The sequence below is a fragment of the Pungitius pungitius genome, chromosome 6, assembly GCF_949316345.1.
Source record: "Pungitius pungitius chromosome 6, fPunPun2.1, whole genome shotgun sequence".
In the NCBI taxonomy this organism is placed as follows: Eukaryota; Metazoa; Chordata; class Actinopteri; order Perciformes; family Gasterosteidae; genus Pungitius; species Pungitius pungitius.
In genome coordinates, this window is record NC_084905.1 from 16,732,866 (window position 1) to 16,754,157 (window position 21,292).

At 43.1% G+C, this 21,292-nt stretch overlaps 1 protein-coding gene across 3 annotated transcripts in view; it reads left to right on the forward strand.

The window, feature by feature from the left end:
• tln2b (talin 2b) overlaps positions 1-20,890 on the forward strand; it is a 66,184-nt gene extending 45,294 nt beyond the window's left edge. For 2 of the 3 annotated variants that reach the window (XM_062562859.1, XM_037451253.2), the window contains 29 exons: positions 45-242; positions 1,125-1,264; positions 1,751-1,844; positions 2,219-2,308; positions 2,411-2,533; positions 3,060-3,203; positions 3,318-3,503; positions 3,624-3,764; positions 4,445-4,626; positions 5,096-5,228; positions 5,342-5,443; positions 5,565-5,735; positions 6,210-6,356; positions 7,238-7,339; positions 7,447-7,566; positions 8,234-8,380; positions 9,036-9,202; positions 9,551-9,734; positions 10,216-10,341; positions 10,939-11,055; positions 12,027-12,212; positions 12,559-12,666; positions 13,444-13,549; positions 15,104-15,228; positions 17,030-17,155; positions 17,242-17,304; positions 17,386-17,568; positions 17,660-17,785; positions 18,710-20,890. In XM_062562859.1, the coding sequence (XP_062418843.1) occupies positions 45-242; positions 1,125-1,264; positions 1,751-1,844; positions 2,219-2,308; positions 2,411-2,533; positions 3,060-3,203; positions 3,318-3,503; positions 3,624-3,764; positions 4,445-4,626; positions 5,096-5,228; positions 5,342-5,443; positions 5,565-5,735; positions 6,210-6,356; positions 7,238-7,339; positions 7,447-7,566; positions 8,234-8,380; positions 9,036-9,202; positions 9,551-9,734; positions 10,216-10,341; positions 10,939-11,055; positions 12,027-12,212; positions 12,559-12,666; positions 13,444-13,549; positions 15,104-15,228; positions 17,030-17,155; positions 17,242-17,304; positions 17,386-17,568; positions 17,660-17,785; positions 18,710-18,838 (3,966 nt within the window). In that variant the 3' untranslated portion in view covers positions 18,839-20,890. The remainder of the gene's footprint in view (positions 1-44; positions 243-1,124; positions 1,265-1,750; positions 1,845-2,218; positions 2,309-2,410; positions 2,534-3,059; positions 3,204-3,317; positions 3,504-3,623; positions 3,765-4,444; positions 4,627-5,095; positions 5,229-5,341; positions 5,444-5,564; positions 5,736-6,209; positions 6,357-7,237; positions 7,340-7,446; positions 7,567-8,233; positions 8,381-9,035; positions 9,203-9,550; positions 9,735-10,215; positions 10,342-10,938; positions 11,056-12,026; positions 12,213-12,558; positions 12,667-13,443; positions 13,550-15,103; positions 15,229-17,029; positions 17,156-17,241; positions 17,305-17,385; positions 17,569-17,659; positions 17,786-18,709) is intronic. The other variant, XM_062562860.1, reaches the window with a different exon arrangement.
• Positions 20,891-21,292: the final 402 nt, after the last annotated feature.

Consider the following 21,292-nt stretch of genomic DNA (forward strand, 5'->3'; position numbering starts at 1 on the left):
ACCTCTGCAGTGTGCCCTAATTGATGCGCTTCTTGTCCTTGAAGCTACCGCCCTGCAGTAAGACATTCCAGGAGGCCCAGAGCGATCTGAACCACACAGCAGCTGAACTCAACCACTCTGCAGGCGAGGTCGTCCACTCCTCCCGTGGAACCAGCAGCCAGCTGGCCGCGGCCTCTGGGAAGTTCAGCCAAGACTTTGATGAGTTCCTGGATGCCGGCATTGACATGGCGGGACATACCCAAGTAGGTTTCTGGATCATACTAACCCCCAACACACTTGAAACAGTTCAGTGGTGATCCACAATCAGCAGTATTTTACAAACAGAGAAGAGTGTTTAAACCCTTTAACGGAAGAAAGACTTAAATGCAGAGTGGCCAAAATCACTTTCTTTCCAAAGCTGTTAGTCATTTTGTTAATCAGACCTTTTCCACAATCACAAAAAATGAGATCTTGTGACGTTCTTCTTATTTTGTTCATTCATTTGAAATGATCTTCTGGGATTGGAGTTGATGTAGCGTGCAGTTATAATCAGACTCTGCTGATTGAGGAAAGAGGATAGAGATGGTAGAGTCTGAAACACATTCTTACAATACTTTATCCGGTTGCCGATACTATAAATACTGTAACTTCCCGTTAACCTAAAGTGTGCTGTTTTATTTTCGTCCCTAACCTCTTGTCATTTCAGTTCCTGTCCTTGTGTCCTCCTGAATTCTCATTCACTACACCTGCGTTCAATCCCCTGCTCCTAGTTTCTCCCCCTGCCAAACCAACACAAATATACTCCCCTGCTTCCCCTGTTCTGGTGCCCGATTGTCTTTGTTCTACTCTGTATTTTCATCGTCTTGCAGCATTTTCTCACATGATAGTTGCTTGTGTTTATGAATTGGCTTTGTTGACGTTTTGGGACTTCTGCCTTCTCCCTGTTGACTTTGTTTGCCTTTTACTTATTGCCTTTGTGTGTATGACTTCCTTGCACCGAGTAAAAGATCTTGCCCACTCCCTGACCCCGTCTCTCCTGTGATTTTTCTCTGCTTATGAGTCTCTGCTTTCCCCCGAAACCGTTCCAAGACACCAGAAATCCATCTTAGAAATCACCTGTATATTCCCGTTTCTTGCTTTTGCAGAGCAAAGACGACCAGATCCAAGTAATTGGTAATCTGAAGAATATCTCCATGGCGTCCAGTAAGCTGCTGCTGGCTGCCAAGTCTCTGTCCGTTGATCCAGGTGCAGCCAACGCTAAGAATCTTCTAGCTGTGGCAGCAAGGTGGGATCTGAAGCAGATACCTGATACACATCCAACATTCTCTTTTCTCAGGGCCTGATGGCAAACTGAGCCAGATTGAATATATTATCAAGTTGAGAGAATTTCTGGTTTTATACTTACATTTCACATAAATCCTACCTGCTGTATCTGTATGTCCCCTCCAAGCTGTCTCTGTTTGGCAATGCTAGTTAAAGTATGCAGTGAGAAGCCAACAGCTGGTCCCCTAGGACTCTGGGCCTGACTGACTTCTCTCGGTCTAATTAGGAAGATGGAAGCCTCGGCTGCATGCCTGTCTGTGCTTGACAAAGCTGAACACAAACTCCACTCAATCTCGCCACTCCGGCCTTAGCCTATTGCATTCGAGAGGTCGGCAGTTCCGTGCTTGATTAGAGGAGCTTGCATCATGTGTGAGTGAAGCCAGGCTGTGGCTGCGTGAGGAGGACAAACGTGTGAGCTAAAATGATCCGTGTGGCCTGTGTGTTTCAGGGCAGTGACAGAGAGTATTAACCAGCTGATCACGCTCTGCACCCAGCAAGCAGCAGGACAAAAGGAGTGTGACAACGCCTTGAGGGAGTTGGAGGTAGCCGTCCTTGCATACACTGGGCACACCATGTGCCACACACAGACTTTCCTTCTCTTCAGGACGTTTTTTTTTTTCGCCCATGTTTGTATTCAGGGAAACTAGGTGCTTTTTTCCCTCATTCTTTCTTTCAGCTATACCCTCATAAAGCCATTAATGTTACATGGACATTAAACTTGTTCAACCAGAGCTTTTGTATTCTGAAACATACATTTAGTTATACTCAAAAAACTCGCTGTCAATAAGGCATTTTAAAGCTTGAGTATCATCATGTCCTTTCTCTGAATGAAGCGGCTGATGAAAGTGTAATATCATAGCAGGGATGTGTCGGGTCTGTTTTAGTTTGGGTCCCTATCATCTCTGTCTGTGTATAGGCGGTCAGAGGCCTTCTAAATAATCCAAACGAGCCGGTCAACGAACTCTCCTACTTTGACTGCATCGAGAGCGTCATGGAGAATTCCAAGGTACAGGCTTTTAAAATAATTGTGGAAATGATATACTTAAACTGTCAGATATTTTACTTAGTGGGCAGATGAGGATTTAATTTGCGTCTCCACATGCCTCAGGTTCTAGGAGAGTCGATGGCAGGTATTTCACAGCACTGTAAGACAGGCGATGTGCTGGCCTTCGGGGAGAGCGTGGCTGTGGCGTCCAAAGCTCTGTGTGGGCTCACGGAGGCGGGAGGACAGGTGAGATCAACGATTCACTCTAAATTACCAGGCTTCTGTTTTGGTCTGAGCAGCGTTTTTTCTTACCGTAATGTTATTTTTTTTGTATATTCTTGAATACTTGAATATTTTAATTCAAACAACACATGAGTAGAAATTCAAAGATCCTGGCTGGTTGGAATCGATTCATGAATTTAAACTGTAGCAGGAGGACTTGGCGTGACGGCGCCGCAGTGTCATCGGCGGTTTTACAGACGCTGTAATATACAGTCCTCACTTTCATGCAACATCCGGTTTGTCTGGAGAAGGGCATCTTCTGACGGAGCTTTTGTTCAGAGGGAACAAAAGCTCTGTCTTCTGCACAATGTAGACAATCTAAATCGATGATGGGATCTATTCATGTGTTCATCTACTTATGTTTGCATGTCAGATGTTGACTGTCTGTGGAGGTTGTTTGCTTGTCCGTGTCAACAAGGTAAGTCAAGGAAGACAATAGAGAACCTGTCTTGTGACATTAATAACCCTCTTCTTCTTCTCTGCCTTGTAGGCCTCTTATCTCGTAGGCGTGTCTGATCCCAATAGTCAGTCAGGCCACGAAGGGCTGGTGGATCCCATCCAGTTCGCAAAGGCACACCAGGCGATCCAGATGGCTTGTCAGAACTTAGTAGATCCTGCTAGTAGTCCCTCACAGGTAGGCGGCTCCATGTGGGGCGTGAAAACATTACAGGGGCCATTCCCTGCCATATGGAGACTTCTCTGTGTAGATCTCTTGTGATTAAATCAATGTTTTCTTTTCTCTTGTCAGATCCTGTCGGCAGCGACAATTGTAGCCAAGCACACCTCAGCTCTCTGTAACGCCTGCCGCCTGGCTTCTTCTAAAACCTCCAACCCCGTGGCGAGGAGACAGTTTGTCCAGTCAGCCAAAGAGGTGGCCAACACTACGGCCAACCTTGTCAAAACCATCAAGGTCAACTCCCCAACTGATCAAAACGTTGAGTGTAAATTTGTTACAGAATTTCTCCGTCACGTAAGAAGCTGTGTGTGTAACTCAGCCGCCTACACAAATATAACTGGAATGGGCAAATATTCATACGGCGTTTTCTTGTTTCAGGCCTCCGATGGGGATTTTTCTGATGACAACAGAAACAGATGCCGCGTTGCCACGGCCCCACTCCTCGGGGCTGTAGAAAACCTGTCGACCTTTGCCAACAACCCGGAGTTTGCAAGCATCCCAGCTCAAATCAGCAATGAGGTTTTCTTCCATTTTGATGTTTGTTTGTAACGTCCTATTTCCAACGTTTTTCTGCATTCACTCCACAGTCCCTGATTATTTATCTGAAACGAAATGAAAGGCAATCTTTCAGCAGTTCTTCAGAGGCATCGCACTGAGAATCTTGAAGGTTCTCTTAGAGAGATTTCCTGAGTATGTTTGTGACTTTTTGCACTCAATCCCATTCCAACTGATGCTTTCATATGAGTCAACACCGAAAGGTTTGTGCAGCGAACACAGGAGGAATTGCATTGTGGTCCAATTTTACTTTTTCTTTTAATATCAAGTAAGGAGTGGAAAGATGGATTTTTCTTTTCCAATCTGCGCGGAGCAGTTGTAGCACGGTCCTCTAAAAGCTTTATGGCTGTAATCTGTTGAAAGGCAGCGTGTAACGGCACTCTTTCTCAGCACAGCTGCTCTAATCTTCAGCTTGTTCATCTAATTGTCGAGGGAGGCTTAGGCTTGGATCATGAAGACGGAAGGTGTTTCTCCCTGCATCTGTGTAAAAGTTTCTAATCTCATCCTCCTCTTTGATTGCATCTTTGATCTCTTCAAGGTAGTCAAGGAATTTTAACAACTCATAGTGAACGTGTCTGGCTATTTGCTGTTGAGCTGCTACCTGGGATGTTGTTTCACTTGCCCCAATCTTTTCATTTCCACAGGGCTCAGCTGCTCAGGAGCCGATTGTGCGTTCAGCTCGCTCCATGCTCGATAGCTCCACATACCTTATAGAAACGGCCCGCTCGCTCGTCCTCAACCCCAAAGATCCTCCCACATGGTCCATTCTGGCCGGACACTCCAGAACCGTGTCTGACTCCATCAAGAGTCTCATCACCTCCATCAGGTTGGTGTAAATTCCACCGACCATAGTCCATAATGGTTCGCTCACGAATTTTAGTTTTTTTCTGAAGACAGAGATCTGATTCTCAGCTCAGCTGAGCAATAAATTGCCACAGTTGTTAATATGTGAGAGTTCCTGCTGTAATAGATGAGAGAATAGCGGTGGTTAGATGATGAGCCACAGTGGCTCTGCAACACATTTAGTAGTTCCTGACCCACTTCTATCTTCATTGTCATCCTGCCTATTTTACATTTAAGTAAACAAACAAGATATACCAGGTTACTCAGTGAGCTGTCCCTCTGCTTTTTGCCTGTATGCTGAGCTAATTGGCTGGTCAAAAGTGGGAAAGAAGTAATTCTCCAAATGTCTATCTATTTGTCTAAATTAAATGTGGCTTTTAGTTATTTATATATGTTCAGTGTATTCTATATTTATAGTATAGTAATGTATTTTTCAACATTTCTGTTGACAGGGACAAGGCACCTGGACAGAGGGAGTGTGATTACTCCATTGATAACATTAATAAGTGCATCCGGGACATTGAGCAAGCTTCCCTAGCTGCAGTTGGGCAGACATTGCCCTGCAGAGATGATATCTCTATGGAAGTGAGTTCAAGTACCCCATCAGCTCTATCTTGTTCGAGTGAAAGAACATAATGGGATTGCTAGTCTCTCTGTTATGATTTATACCGTAATGCTGTGCCGTCGTAACTCATCAGGCACTCCAGGAGCAGCTAACATCGTCTGTGCAGGAGATTGGGCATCTGATTGATCCCGTCTCCACAGCGGCCAGAGGCGAAGCCGCCCAACTCGGACACAAGGTGCTGCTGTGGCCGTATATACCTTCATCCCCTTTGGATTTAGGAGAGAAAAAAATTGTTCAGTCCCTTTTTTCTAACATGTAATTCATTCAACATCAGTCTGCATTACTCGTTCTATCAGGTGAGCCAGCTGGCAAGATACTTTGATCCACTCATCGTGGCATCAGTGGGCCTGGCCTCTAAGCTGCACGACCACCAGCAGCAGATGACCATCTTAGACCAGAGCAAGACCCTGTCTGAGTCTGCCCTGCAGATGCTCTATGCTGCCAAGGAAGGCGGGGGAAACCCAAAGGTACTGAGTAGTTCTTGAAGCTGCAGGTTGTTTAATCTACAATGACTACTATTTCAAGGGTGACCTGTGATAATATGCTACATTTCAGCAGGTCAAGACAGTGATGCTGTTCTGTTGGTCTCCTCTTGGTTGAATGCACTTATTGAAAGTCGCTTTGAATAAAACCGTCCGCTAAATGACAAATGTAAATGTAATCCAGTCATGTTTTCCACAGTTTGTCTTTTTTTTAAGAGGATCATGAAAAATGCCTGCCTCAAGTATAAATGTATTACATTTTGTACTTTTGTAAAATGGAGTAAGTTGTACAAGTCTTTACAATCGGAGTAGTCCAGCCAGTTGAAGTGTCCTCTAGTGAAACACTGCCTACTTACCAGCTGTAGGGACAATCTGTAGCTGTTGTCAAGCTGATAAATGTCCTCCTGGCTAGACCGAGAAAGTGTCACAGAAACGTTAATTAGCTGACTGTGTCCCCAGGCGTCCCATACCCACGATGCCATCTCCGAAGCAGCCCAGCTCATGAAGGAGGCTGTGGACGACATCATGGTGACTATGAATGAAGCAGCCAGTGAAGGGGGCATGGTCGGCGGTATGGTGGAGTCCATTGCTGAGGCCATGGGCAGGGTGAGTAAAGTTGTGTTGGTCTCTTGATGCAAAAAGTGCATGTTTGTGTCATAATATCTCATGAGAAGTCCGCTCAGGTGGTTTTTAATGGATCGCAGGTTATCACTTATTTCCCAACTTATTTGTGGAATTTGAAAGCAAAATGAGCCTTCTGTGAAAGTAAAACCATAGTGAGTGTGTTGAGAGTGTGTCAGTGACTCTCGTGAGTCCAGGAGATGACGAAGTTCTAAATCCGCAGCCCACTGGTGAGGTTATCTGTCATCCATCCTGCTGGGGGACACGTCACTGTGTTGACAGTAATGTTAATAATTGACGATGAACTGCTCAAACTCGCGCTTGCCTCAAATCTTATGCTTCATTTTTCTTCTTCATTTATTTTAGCCTCAGCTTAAACATAACAGAGCAACCATCATTAAAACGCCATTAGCATATATTAATGTGGAAGCATTTTAAAAGAATGGCAACATTAAAAAAAGGTTACATGTTCTCACTAATGTTTTTTTAATTGTAAGAAATTATATGAATTAACATGTCGAACTATAAAAACAATGTGGATTGCAAAAATGTTGCACATCCGATACATTATTTATCTTTTTAGCTGCCTCTAAATGCATCACCGACATTTGGACTAAACAATAATGTACCTATTTAAGATTTTGGCTGTATGGTGTCTAGGTCAATTTATTAATATGTTAAGTCATTTTTCTTATATACAATTGCTGTCTGGCTGAAAAGATTACAGCAACATTGCAAGTCTTTGCTACATATGAGCCAGCAATAGATAAATAACTTTACAATAGCCTATATTGGAGTGTATAGGGCCCCCTTCATGTTAGCTATCTACAATAATTGGTTAAGTACTAAAGAGCTGCTTTTCACAGCTGGAGGAAGGAACACCACCTGAACCTGAGGGCACCTTTGTGGACTACCAAACCACAATGGTGAAGTTCTCCAAAGCCATTGCTATCACTGCACAAGAGATGGTAAGATATTCAGACCTGACTTTTTGATCTACAGTGGTAATATTTGTCAGTAGGGCCACATAGACATTAATTTGCCTCTGCTGATGGTGTATTTTCTCTGTTGCCAGATGACTAAGTCAGTAACCTGTCCTGAAGAGCTTGGCGGCCTTGCCTCACAGGTGACAGTAGATTATGGTCAGCTAGCACACCAAGGACGCCTTGCTGCAGCCACTGCAGAGTCAGAGGAGGTGAGAAGACATGCTCTCTGTCCTATGAAGTACATGAAGAAAACTACATGCTTAAGATTTACCAAAAGCCATTAATTTATTTGAAATTCAGCACCTGAAATATCCGTTTACTGCAAATCTTTCATGTGTATTTTCATAGGTTTCATATGCATTCACTCACACATTGATCAGAGCAGATGGGGCCTGTTTTTAGAAATCACGCTCCTTCCTCAAGGCTGCTCTCCGACATCTCTGTGTGAGCTCAAACCGAAATGTATCCTTCTTGCACTCATTTTGCACTCATTGCTCCAATCACCGATATAGTGTTTTCTTAAAGCTTTTTTCTGTAATTCCGAAGACAAAAATGTGTGGAAACATTTTACTAATACGCACGCAGCGCTTACCAATATATTGTGCATAACAGGCTGCTAGAAACCCTGCTCGTTACCATAGCAACATTGTGGCTCTACAAGTCTAAAAGCCTATACTGTAGTGTAGCTCATAATGAAGTACCACCCGACCGTGAATCCCAGTCTGTCAATGAAAGGTTTAGTGATAGAATTCCCTCTCTGGGGGTGCTTGAAATAATTTTCATCCACCCACTGGATACAAGACACGCTAGTTTAGGACACTGACGGGAATAAAAAGACGTTTTTGGTGTAAGTTGATACCCGGGTATTCTTTTTAGGTCGGTTACCAGATCAAGACACGGGTGCAGGAACTGGGCCACGGCTGTATCTACATTGTCCAGAAGGCTGGAGCTCTGCAGCTTAGCCCCACCGACAGCTTCTCCAAGAGGGAGCTCATCGAGTGTGCCCGTGCAGTCACGGAGAAGGTGAGCCGTGTGGACTGAGACTGATACTGCAGCCGCAACTCAATCATAAGGGAGCTAATGCTAATGCAGTAAGGCGTATAGAGTTGGAAGAATATAGGTTTAATGTATGTTATTTTAGGTAATAACGTTATTATATTGTACCAGTCATGCGGGTGATGGGAGCATGGTCTCCTGATTACCCCCGCGCTGTGCGGCTAATGACAGTACTCATATCTTCCTGCTGCGACCCTGGGAGAAAATAACCATGCCGCTTACACATTCTTTCCACTTTGAGTCTATGATTGATTCAGGGCTCATACCAAAGTTGAACAATTTGTGGTGTTTTCTTTCACACACAACCTGTTCCTCATTTAAATGTACCTCCTTGGGGTTTCCTTTTATATGCAGCATTCTACAAGGGAGATGCGTGACTTCAGGCACAACTTAAATGTGATTTTGCCACAAACTGATTTGATGCGTGTTTAGCACTGGTGTTCAGCTTGTCCAGATCGTTCATTTTAAAAATTGTCAACCTTAATGAAAATGTTCTGTTAACACCCATCAAAGAGGAAAATCTGCTAGTAAATTATTGAAAATGTGCATGGCATACACCTGTGAAAACAGTTTGTTTGAAGGACCTCTGTGCATAACTAATGGTACCTTTGACTTGTTCCAGGTGTCCTTGGTTCTGTCAGCACTGCAGGCGGGAAACAAAGGCACCCAGGCCTGTATCACAGCAGCCAGCGCTGTTTCTGGCATCATCGCTGACCTGGACACCACCATCATGTTCGCCTCAGCTGGAACACTCAGCCCTGAAAATGAAGAGTCTTTTGCAGACCACAGGTGCAATGTCTTTGACCAAGACGTGTGTTTAAATGAAAACTTCTAATCACCAAAAAGATAACGATTTGGGATGTTGAGATGTGATTCATAGGTTGAGCTCAGAGAAAATATATCTGAATTTTTCAGTTATTTTTACACCACAGCTCAATTTTTATTTTGATGACTCACTCGGTGCAGTTTGCCAATGATGCTCAATATTCTGATACATTTCACATAATAAATGCAAATTGAAAATTTCCCTTACTAAATACACTTTCTGTTTGAAAAGCAACAGCATCCTTTTATATGGGTGGTTCTTGATTGTGTGACTTTGGAGCAGATTGTGACACAATGTGTCCCGTCCCTCAGGGAGAGCATCTTGAAGACAGCCAAGGCGCTGGTGGAGGATACCAAGCTGCTGGTTGCTGGAGCTGCGTCCAGCCAGGAGAAACTGGCCCAGGCTGCACAGTCCTCAGCCAAGACCATCACTCAGCTCACTGAGGTGGTTAAACTGGGAGCAACCAGCATGGGCTCAGAGGATCCCGAGACACAGGTGATTAAACTTTAAAACATCAAAGAATATATAATACAATACAGATGTTTCAGCCATATGTAGTCACAGTCGCACGCCTTTAATTTCAGAATAACAGAGCTTGGTTATTGCTTTTTAATTGAATGCTCAGAGCTTTACCATTGTACTATATTGTTACCCATTATCATTATGCTATTCTATTCTCCTATTCTCTTCCCTATAATGAATGTCTTCTATCTTTCACCCACCTTTAGATTCTCTGCGTAATTGCAGATTCATCTGATACACATTGGGCCTCCTATGTCCTCTGTGTGTGTGTGTGTGTGTGTGTGTATGCGTGCGTGTGTGTGTATGCCTCTGCCCTTTAAGTCTGAAGCATCATGACAGCAGTAGGAAGGATTGATAAGAGCTGCGGTGTTAAATCCTCTCCCCAGGGTGCTACTGATAAACCTATACTCTGACCCTTGTGCTGTATTCATTCCAGCTCTCTCTGTGTCCTCAGGTGGTTCTAATAAACGCAGTGCGGGATGTGGCGAAGGCTCTTGCTGAACTCATAAGCGCCACCAAATGTGCCGCTGGCAAGCCAGCTGATGACCCATCTATGTATCAGTTGAAGAGCGCTGCCAAGGTAAAGGATTAGAGAGATTTATTTTACCTCTGAAACAAGGATTTGGTCGTCTTCTGAAAACGTCGTCATAGTATTTATTTATTGTTCCCACAACTATCATCACAAGAACCGCACAGAACTATCTGTTGCATGGGGTGTCTGATGTTTTCTCATCTACATGGAATTAGGGCCACCCATGGACATGGTTCTGTTGACAGATGTTCCTCCAACATATGGTGCCCTCTAAATGGGACCCTCTCTCCTAGCGATCGTGTTCCTGGAATTCCTAACTTAATGTTGTCCTCTTTGCTGAATGCAGCACTGACAGAACAGAATGTATCACCATTAAAAGAACATCGTTTTTTTCCATCCTCGGTGTCAGATAATTAATTATTGGAAATCAAACTATTGTAAAATACTCTTAATTTGAAATGCATCCTTTTTTTTGAGCAGCCGTCTTCCTTTTACATTAGAATTTCACCTACAACACACATACCCAATTCTCACTGTATTGGAGCCAGTAAAGGAGGCTACCTTTTTAATGCAATGTTAGCTGAGGAGAAAGAGCTCCCTCTCCTGGTCTGACTGAGTAGCCTCTTTTCTTCCTTTCTTTCACAGGTCATGGTGACCAATGTGACGTCTCTGTTAAAAACAGTGAAGGCCGTGGAGGATGAAGCGACTCGTGGGACGAGGGCACTAGAAGCCACTATTGAGTGCATCAAACAGGAGCTGACGGTAAGAGCTCCTCCCGGGCCGGAGCGCTTCATGGTTATCTTTTGAAAGTCTAGGGATGAGACACAGCTTCTTTGCAAAATGCGCTCAAAGAGGGTTAGGGATATGTATGTCTATTATTCTAAACAGGGGAGCTATTTGTTCTTCTTGCTTTATTATCTGTCCAGCTCCTTTCCTCCTCTTTCCCTCTCAGCCCCTGTAGGTTTTTCACAGCTCTTATCAGGGTCTGGGTAGCAGATGCAGGCAAAGTGAGAAAGGAAGACGATTTTAAGAGCTTGTTTCTTGGTAATTTTCTCCTAATCCTTATCGAAAAGGACCCCAAGCCTGAGAGGAAGCTTTCCCAAGAGCCATATTCAACACAATCTACCCAGCTCTTGATTCTACAGCAAACATTGTTCTGTCTGCCTCGCATGTTCACTTCTTAATTTCTTTTCTTAGGACATTCCCATCGATTTTAAAACTACTACTAATTTTCACATAAAGCGGACTAAAGCGGTAGTGTTTGAAAGCACCAGAGTTGCTCTAGAAATACTCTCAATTTACTGCAGCGGGGCCAAATCAGTCATCGTTATGGTTACCCCTTGCTTTACTTTGTCGGTCCAGTCGGGCAGTGCAGCCTGGGCCTCCATCAGCATGCTACTGGTGTTGGCTCCCAGCGGGGACAGGCGGAGCAGCAGGTCCAACTGCAGTTTGGCTGGAGGCCGTGATGGAGTCTGAGTGGAGTTTGCACGTCCAGTAAAATGTCACATTTTTGGAGGAAATCAGACGTGACGACAAGCGTTATGAATGAATATGTATAACTAGCCAATATTCTTGTTCATAGCCTCAATTTCGTAATTGTGCCTCTATATGACCCAAAACCAGTTGAAACGTCCTGATTAATAACTTTAACATATCTGATCAACTGTCACGCCTGTTATGCATCCAACTGACTGTGTCTTCTGATCCTCATCTTCTGATCCTCATCATATCAGGTGTTCCAGTCCAAGGACGTCCCAGACAAGTGCACCACACCTGAGGAGTTCATCCGCATGACAAAGGGCATCACCATGGCAACGGCCAAGGCAGTGGCTGCAGGAAACTCTGCACAGCAGGAGGATGTGATCGCCACCGCCAACCTGAGCCGAAAAGCCATCTCCGATATGCTGACATCCTGCAAGGTGCTAATCCACACCGCCATGCCAGAACAGGCCTCACACAGACATCACCGAGCTGCCAGGGAACACGTGAGCCCGGCCTGCTAAGAGCAGATAGGACGGCCAATAGTGACTCAGTCACTTTTCAAATTCATCAGGGCTGCAGTTAGGATTTCCTCAGTGACTGCACTTATAAGACAAATGCAGCATAGACTATGCGGTTGAAAATGTAACTAATGCAAATAAGAATAATATATATTTATATATACATTAAATACAATAAATACAGTATATCATTATTTCAGGATATTAAAATGCAATTGTTGTGTACTTTCTTTTAGCTCACAACATTGTTTTCTCAACCTTCTAGCAAGCAGCCTGCCACCCAGAAGTTGGTGAGGAATTGAGGAGCAAAGCCCTGCAGTACGGCTCTGAGTGCACAGCCGGATATATCAACCTTCTGGAGCAAGTCCTGCAGGTTAGAATGAGACAGTCACGTGTTTCATGAATAAAGGATGAAAGTGGCTGGTTCTTTTGTATGTGTGTAGCAACAGTGGATGAGTGGATAGTGATATTTACTTTTACAGAGTGAGGTTTCACACGTCTTATCTGCAGGATTAATCCTATAATATTTTAAATGTGTTCCTTGCTTCCTGCCAGTTGTGCTTGGGTTTAATGTAGCATCACTTCAACTGAAAGAAGAAGGCTGGTGATATTCTAATGTTCTGGTTATTGTCAACAAACCAAAAATAAATGTACCTTCCAAACCGAGAAATGATCTGTGTAGCCAAAGCCCGCTGGATGGTATTTTTCTGTACCACAGACCTCTATAAATAGGCCGCAAAACTGAAAACTCGCTTTATGCCCACTTCACACGTATAACCACGTTCATCTTAGAAATACCTCTACAGAGATCTGATTTCAATTCTGAGCACGATGTTGCATAAATCAGCAAAACCGTCTTACCTAATAACTCTCCTCATGCGTTATGTGAAGTGTGTTAAAATGTACAACTTAGTTTAAAAAAAAAGGTAAATTACCTTGATTCATCATTTTCAAAAAATGTTTAAAAAAAAATTCATGGATGTTGCTATACTCAAGTTAATTAATCATGTTGCCACAATAGTCTTTACATACATTTTGTAAAATTAAAATAACACAGTATCTGTAAATGCCTTTTATTTCAGCTAAACTTTGCACTCCACCTCACTCCTGCCTCTAATTCCTGAGTCGGTGGGCTTTTGTATCTTCTCAGGTGCTGCACAGGCCCATCCCAGAGCAGAAGCAGCAGCTGTCCTTACACTCAAAGCATGTGGCGGCGTGTGTGACGGAGCTCGTCCAGACAGCTGAGGCCATGAAAGGTGAGGCCACACACTCTCACACAATGCACATAAACAAAGCTCAGGCTTAACAACCTTTAGTTACTGATGACCTCATTCAGACAGACCAAATGGCCCATTAGCCAAATTACATTTATGTCTGTTTAGTATTCCAAGTGTCTCTGGGATCTTATAAAACAGAATAATTGTGTTTTATTAGGAGACAGAATTTTACAGAAGCTTGTGTGCCGTCCATAAAAGGTTGGCAGCTGATTTAGATTTTACATTTAGACGTTCAGCCACCGCAGTGTCAGTCAGCTTGAAGTCAGAGGGGTTTCCATGAGAAAGCAAGTTCGTTTCATAAAATGTAAAAATATATATGACAGGATTGTGGAGAAACTAGAGATTAGTGAGAGGAGTCCTAATCCTCTTGTGCTTGAATGGTATGACGGTGTGATTGAGTCAAGCCACCAAACATGTATGCATCTGTAATAAAGATCATAACAATTATTACTGAATTTTAAACTGGAACAATAGAGCGACTACCGTGTTAATGAAGCTCTGCAGTTCGTCTTGAAACAGTGTTTCCCATGGAAGCTGCATTGCTGCCTCTGACAGGAGTAATAGATTGTGTTTGGATGAGAATTTGATTTCAGCGTACAGCCTGAGACCCTGCGGGGCGATCCACTCCACCTCTCTAATGTCCCATGTGCTCTCTCTCTCTCTCTCTCTCTCTCTCTCTCTCTCTCTTCCATTGCTGCCTCAGATGGAGGTAAGTGGGATGTGGTGTGTTTTGTTCCTCCAGATCACCTTTCACAGAGTCAGAAGGGTGTAGCGGAGTAGATGGCTTGGGGGGGTTGGGAGTGCGGAACAGATTTCCCCGGAGCTCAACATAATCTATGAAAACATCGTTCCATCTGCTTTACCAAGCTGTTCCCAAACATCTCCGTTTTACGGGCACTTAAAAAACAATAAAAAGAGAGAATGATCCATCAAATGTGTATTTCTTCTAACTTTTAGTTTATCTTGTTTAACTTCGAGGCATTACTGTCACAATGCAAACTATTCTTTGGACTGTATGAAGCAAATTTTCTGCAGCTGACGTAAGTGGAGATTAAGCATCTCTGTGAGGCCTGGATTGTGTGCATCTGTTATTATTGAAGCACTAATTTGACGAAATAACATAAAATCATCAGGGTCATAGGTTTATTATGAATTGGCTTGTATGAGTAATTCAACAATTCTCTGCTGTTTTGAAATTCTATTCTTGGATATAAGTGTGGGGTCTTGACCTTTTGGAGTCATGAGCCGCCTGCTGTTATCCAAGTTTTAGTTAATCACTAATGAAACGTATATATTTTACTACTTAATACTTTTAATTAGTATATATAAATTACATTTCGTAATTATTTTAGCCTTAGTTTGTAAGCTAATATAATTCTATTCATATAGCTTAACAATACAGTCACATTAATCTCCTCCTGTTGCAGGAAGCAAAGGGAAAAATAAGAATATGGAACTATTTTGCATCAGGTCCTTTTTACTTGTGCTTGTTTATACAAAAGCCAACGTCTTGGCATGTGTCGACCCTTTCAGGCTCAGAGTGCGTGGACCCAGAGGACCCGACGGTCGTCGCTGAGACTGAGCTCCTTGGAGCAGCAGCGTCCATTGAAGCTGCAGCCAAGAAACTGGAGCAGCTCAAACCCAGAGCCAAGCCCAAGGTAGAAGGGTCCCCTCGCACAGCGTTTTGCAATTAATCAGCGGGCCAAAGTTGGAAGAAAGTGACACTGCCTTTGAAGTGAGTTGTGTTTTTCAGTAAGCGAGCTGGAATCTTCATACCAGAGAGAATTAGTTTACACTTACCGTATTGGCTCAGAGGTGGGTTTAGTGAGCTAACGTATCACGCTGAGAAAACGCTCTTCAAAGGCACTTTTTTTGAGTTGTTGCCAGGAGACACAATTACAGTGATGGAACCTCAAGCTTTTTTTGGACAGAGTTCAATTGTGTGATGAACTGTTGTGAACCCCTCCAAAAGAGAAGGCCTTCGTCTTATTGAAGATATTTTCTTTATTTTACTCCTTATGTGCTCCTTATTGCTAACTTGAACTATGGGAGTATTTTTTCATTATTTGTCCCCCTGGGAGATGGTAGAGATAGTGCCTTTTGAAAGTGGCATAACCTTTTTATTGTTGTGTACACAACGTAGGGTTGTGTTTTTTGTGTGTAGTACTGCACGGCTGTGTTGTTTGTTTATTTGTCTCTGGAGACTGGATAGTTGGATCCCATTGCTCTTCCTCCTGTGCCTGTAGTGCATTCCTCGTTTTCTACACCTCTTCCTACACACCATGTGTTTTTGTTAGTTCACCCCTCTGCACATATAATATATATTATATCTCATACTATGATTCCACAGCTAGAGATTGCATTTATGAGGACCTTTTGTGTTTATGACAACGTATTAGTGAGTTAGGCTTTACCTCTTTTTAGCTGTCAATGTCTCCCTCTAGTGATCTAACAGGAAAGAAGCAGTGCAATATTGCTTTTAATGGGAGATGATCTCTGGGTTTTACGACATTTACTTCCTCATGTAATTACATCACCACGACTTACTATCGGCTATATACAAATATTAAAATGTAAAAGTGTTGAGCCCACTTGAACGTCTGTGTGCCAGCCCCTTAGATTGAAGCGAGTGTTATTTGTCTGAAACAGATTGGATTATTCTTCATTCTCCTCTTCACTCCCTCTCCTCTGTGCTCCTTTGTCCCATGCACACTTTGAGAAAAGCAGGGTTCTTCTACTCCCAGCATGCTCCCTTGTCCCGCCTCTCCACCCCGCTCCAAGCCCTGGTGTTTACCTGGAAGCCTTCTCTGCAGGGCTCTGTCTGATATGTTTGATATATTAGGTTGTTAATAAGTCCAACTATATATCAAACATATTCCTACAGTGTCCCGCCCTGTCTCCAGCCACATGTGCCTTGTGTGTTTGTGGAGATCTGTGGCCAAACACATGCTGTCAACTGCTGAGGCAGAGATGTGTTGGCTGTCTCTGAACTAATGCACTGGGATCGTCATAATGGTGTTGAGTTCAGGTTTGGGAGATTGGATACCATGTTTGATTGTGCTGATTGTGAAAGATAAAGTAGAACCTAGGTTATTATTGACTCTGAGGTCACTCACTGTTTTGTGAGTTTTAGAAAGATGGAATGGGCTACAAATACACTAAAAATATTATACTCGATGGATATGTTATAGTCTACTTTTAATATTCTCTGTTTGTAAGCCCTACTTCTTTAAAGCCAATAAACCGATTGTAATTTAATTAATATTTCCTTATTCTTGACAGTTGATAAAAGTCTTGTTGTGGAGTAAAAACTACAGTTGATTGGTTAACGAAAAGTTTTACATTTTTGTTCATGTTGTTAAAATATTAATGGCCCTAGTTGACACAGAGATAAGAAGCTGTTATTATTGTAGCATACTATAGTTGTAAGTCTAAATGAATGTGTGGTTTTATCTTCAGCAGGCAGATGAGACGCTGGATTTTGAGGAGCAGATATTAGAAGCAGCCAAGTCCATCGCCGCGGCGACGAGCGCTCTTGTTAAATCTGCGTCGGCCGCTCAGAGAGAACTGGTGGCCCAAGGAAAGGTCAGTCAGAACACGTAAGATTCTATGTGTTACCAATAATACAAAACATGATAAACAAAGTGTCTCTTATCCAATGTCAACTTCAGGTGGGATCCAATCTAGCAAATGCCGCGGACGATGGTCAGTGGTCACAGGGTCTGATTTCAGCTGTGAGTTCCCTTCCACACATTACGATTAAAACCAAATGTAGCCCAGCCCCAAAAAACGAATCCCTTTGTCCCTTGCTGTAGGCGCGTAGGGTGGCCGCAGCCACCAGCAGCCTGTGCGAGGCAGCGAACGCCTCAGTGCAAGGCCACGCCAGCGAGGAGAAGCTCATCTCTTCAGCCAAGCAGGTCGCGGCCTCCACCGCTCAGCTGCTGGTGGCCTGCAAGGTGAAGGCTGACCAGGATTCTGAAGCCATGAAGAGACTACAGGTGACGCCGGAACACACAGCCTCCGCATGTCCATGGAAATCGCGCACGGCACTGTTAGGTGCTAACTTTTGAGATTTCCTGTTTTTTTAAGGCCGCCGGCAACGCAGTGAAGCGAGCTTCAGACAACCTGGTGAAGGCGGCTCAGAAAGCCGCGTTTGACAAGACTGAAGATGACAGCGTGGTGGTAAAGACCAAATTCGTTGGAGGCATAGCTCAGGTAAGACAAAATCTATAAAAGTGATCTGGCTGGAAGCGAAATGTGGTTTGCCCTTTTACCTTTGTGCGTCTCGCTTATGGTGACGAGTTGTTGGGGATTAACAGCCCATCAGCTTCTGCTCAAAGCTGTTTACTAGACACCCAGCGCTGCAAAACAACATTTCTCTTAAAAACGGCCTTCTGTCTTCTCTGCAACAAATTGAAAGTTACTCCGAGGCGCCTCAGGAAGCTTTACTTTTCATCCTGATGGATTAAGATCCTGTTTCAGTCGGTGATGCAGCCTCTCTGGGCATCAATAAGGCTCACTGTCTCATTGATTTGGATGACTGTAGCTTTTGTCTAGTTTTCTTTTTAATGACAACAGAGTGAGAAGCATCAGTATTAGCTGTTGTTTTCTTCTAATCATGAGATCTCATGAATGCCTGGAGGGAATTTGGCAGGAACATCAGTGGAACTCATAAGAATTTGATGGTCACTGTGACCTCACAAAACTGTATTATTTTGCCATAACTACATGCCAATTTCACATTAGTACCTAATAAGATAAATGCAGTTGTGACATTTTGGACTTAACTGGTTGGCGGAGACATACTGTTATAAAATGATATAACCTAATGACGATTATCATATTAATGATCACTACTATTATTCATGTGTATTTTGATTGATATATACTATATAGTACAATGCGGTACGAAAGTGCTAATGTTTAAATACTTTCCTCTGCATGAATCCCCACCAATCATATCCACCTCAATTTATAGAGACACTATCATGAGATGATTTATTGTCTCCAATGGGTTGTGTTTTGAGTTCACAAGCTGTGGGAAGTTTGAGCTGATTTTCCTTTCCAAGCGATCCACAGAAATGAGATTATGCTGAGTGGAAGGGACATTTTCCTGTCAGCTGTTCTCGTCCTCCTCAGATCATTGCCGCTCAGGAAGAGATGCTGAGGAAGGAGCGAGAGCTGGAGGAAGCCCGAAAAAAGCTGGCTCAGATCCGGCAGCAGCAGTACAAGTTCTTGCCCAGCGAGCTGAGGGAGGACGAGGGCTGACGGGAAAACGGGTTGTGAGCCGCGCTGATGACACCTTCTGTTCCCGGGGAGATGTTGCCGACGTACGATTGGTTGCTTCGCTCTCATACTTCCGAGGAATATACAGCACTTGAGAAACAGGCCTGTTTAGTGAGAAAAACGAGTGCCTGTGCCCTGTTGTATATTTGTGCATATGTATGTATGTAGGTGTGTGTGTGTGACGTGTGTATGTATTTGTCAGTGAACGGCATTGGCATTCAGAGATCAATATGGACATGGTTGTCCCTCTAAGCAATTGAAGACGGTGGGACGAAGTTGTTCGATAAGCGTATCATTGCTTTGTCAGTGTCGCTGCATAATGAGCGTAATCGACTGTTAAAATCACCAATCGAAGATGTTGCACATGCTGAAATCCTCTATAATCCCTGAATGTCCTATAATTATTGAAGGTTTATTGCAAATATAAAGAAACTGATAATATCTATGGCAGAACAAACCTAAAGCTCCATAGCTTGTATTCTAAATGTAAAATAAATCCAGGGGTTCATAACACAGGCAGGAGGGGAGTGCCTCATTTCACCACTGGCTTGCACGTACAATAATGTTTATAGATTTCAATGAAATTACTAACAAATAGAGAAGGATAGCGCGGAGAGATGCTTATATTTTACTAATAACAATGTGAATTTGAGGTCAACAGTCGAAGTAGCAACTCCTTAGAAATAAAAGAATTACGATTGAACTATTTTGTCCCGCTTGACGCCGAACAATGAGGGTTTCTGATTGATTTTAATAAATAAAGAAAAATAGAGAATTATACTAGCTATAAAGAGTTATTCTTGGCAGGGTTTTTCTTAAAGAACAGACAGGTGTTATTTAGAGAATCTGGACTATATTTGACCAAATGTCTTATGCTGCTTAGAACATTACATGACATCATGTGACCCTACCGGTCCTTCCCCCACATACACGGAGCTGTTCAAGGAATACATGTTTACATTACTTGTCATGTTTGTTCTCTCTTGTCTTTGTGTTTTAATTCCTCTCATATTGACACTGACCAGATGTTGTTGGGGTACCCACTGTACAGTACACACACACACACAGTTATTCCCCACCAGTCACCGCCCTGCCATGGCAAAGGCATTTCCACTTTAGCGCGACTGTCTAGAGCAATACGTTACGTTGACTATCCCGGCGTGCTGAGTCTGCGCTGCTATTGGTTGTAAGATTGCTTATGTGCAATGATATTTGGCTGTGGGCTTCTGAATGAAGCGAGCACACATTATGCACTGAAGTTACTCATATGCATATAACATATGCACCGAAGACAGCAATTAAAAGCTTCCATTATATTACTTACGGGACTACAAATTAGGAGGAAATCGCCAATTGAGGACATTTGTTGAATCCTTTTTTTCCCCTTAGTATATTGATTTATAATATATTACAAATTAGAAATTTGAAGCCGTTCCTCTCCTCGGTCTTTCCATGTCAGTGTGTGGACAGCATTGTGTACCAGTGCCTTACTCAGTGTGCCCTGCGAGCAGCTGAACATCGGGCTGAGCCTGAGCCTTGTCCTCTCTGGATCGGAACATTGTGCCAGTCGATTCTTAAACTGTCACCTAGTCCTTTGCTGTACAATTCAATGCCTTGGCCGGCGGCGCACTTACAGACAATATTCAAATTCTGGTAGAAAAGGGGCACGTGTGGCACATGTTAGAGGACTGACACTAGACTGCATTCCATGGCAATTTGTGTTTGAGGTCAAGAAATTGTTCAAATAATTATGTCACGTCTCTCTTAAATGTTTGACTTTCTTTTTTCATTGTCTAACCACTATAAAAAAAATCTGTAAATGTAAGAATTACCCTGAAATATATTGTCTAACTGATTTGTCCGAGTATAAACGGAAATTAGAAAGATGTACTAGCTCTGTTATGAATAGGTGTTGTGCTTTCTTTAACAGACTGCATTAGTTTTATGATTTGATTGATGCAGTATGTATGATATCCATCTGGTCACAAAAGTATTTTTTGTATTCACCAAAAATAAAGAGTTTCAAACAACCAGTGCCATTAAGATTATGTCATGTCAACCCATGTTTAACAAAGAAAAAACGCCGTACCACATTCTTTCCAGCAGGTGTCAGCACTGTGCTTCAGAGTTCAGTGGAAAGGATTAGTGGATGTTTGGAGAAATATGTTCTAGTGGAAGGATTGGCAGTGTAAGCCAGGCCAAATATGGACATAGTGGATGTGCTTTTTTTTCTCTACCAGACCTTGAAGTATGCAGCGATTCCCGTTCGGATGCTTTGGTCTTGAATGAGAGTTCGCATCCATTTCTCACTCCGGGATCCCAGTTACACAGCCAAAAACCTCAGAGATCCCTAGAAGTAGCCTCATATTGACAGGTTGCGGATTGGCTGCTGGTGATTATTCATTAATTACTTTGCGTCAGCAGCATACAGATGGC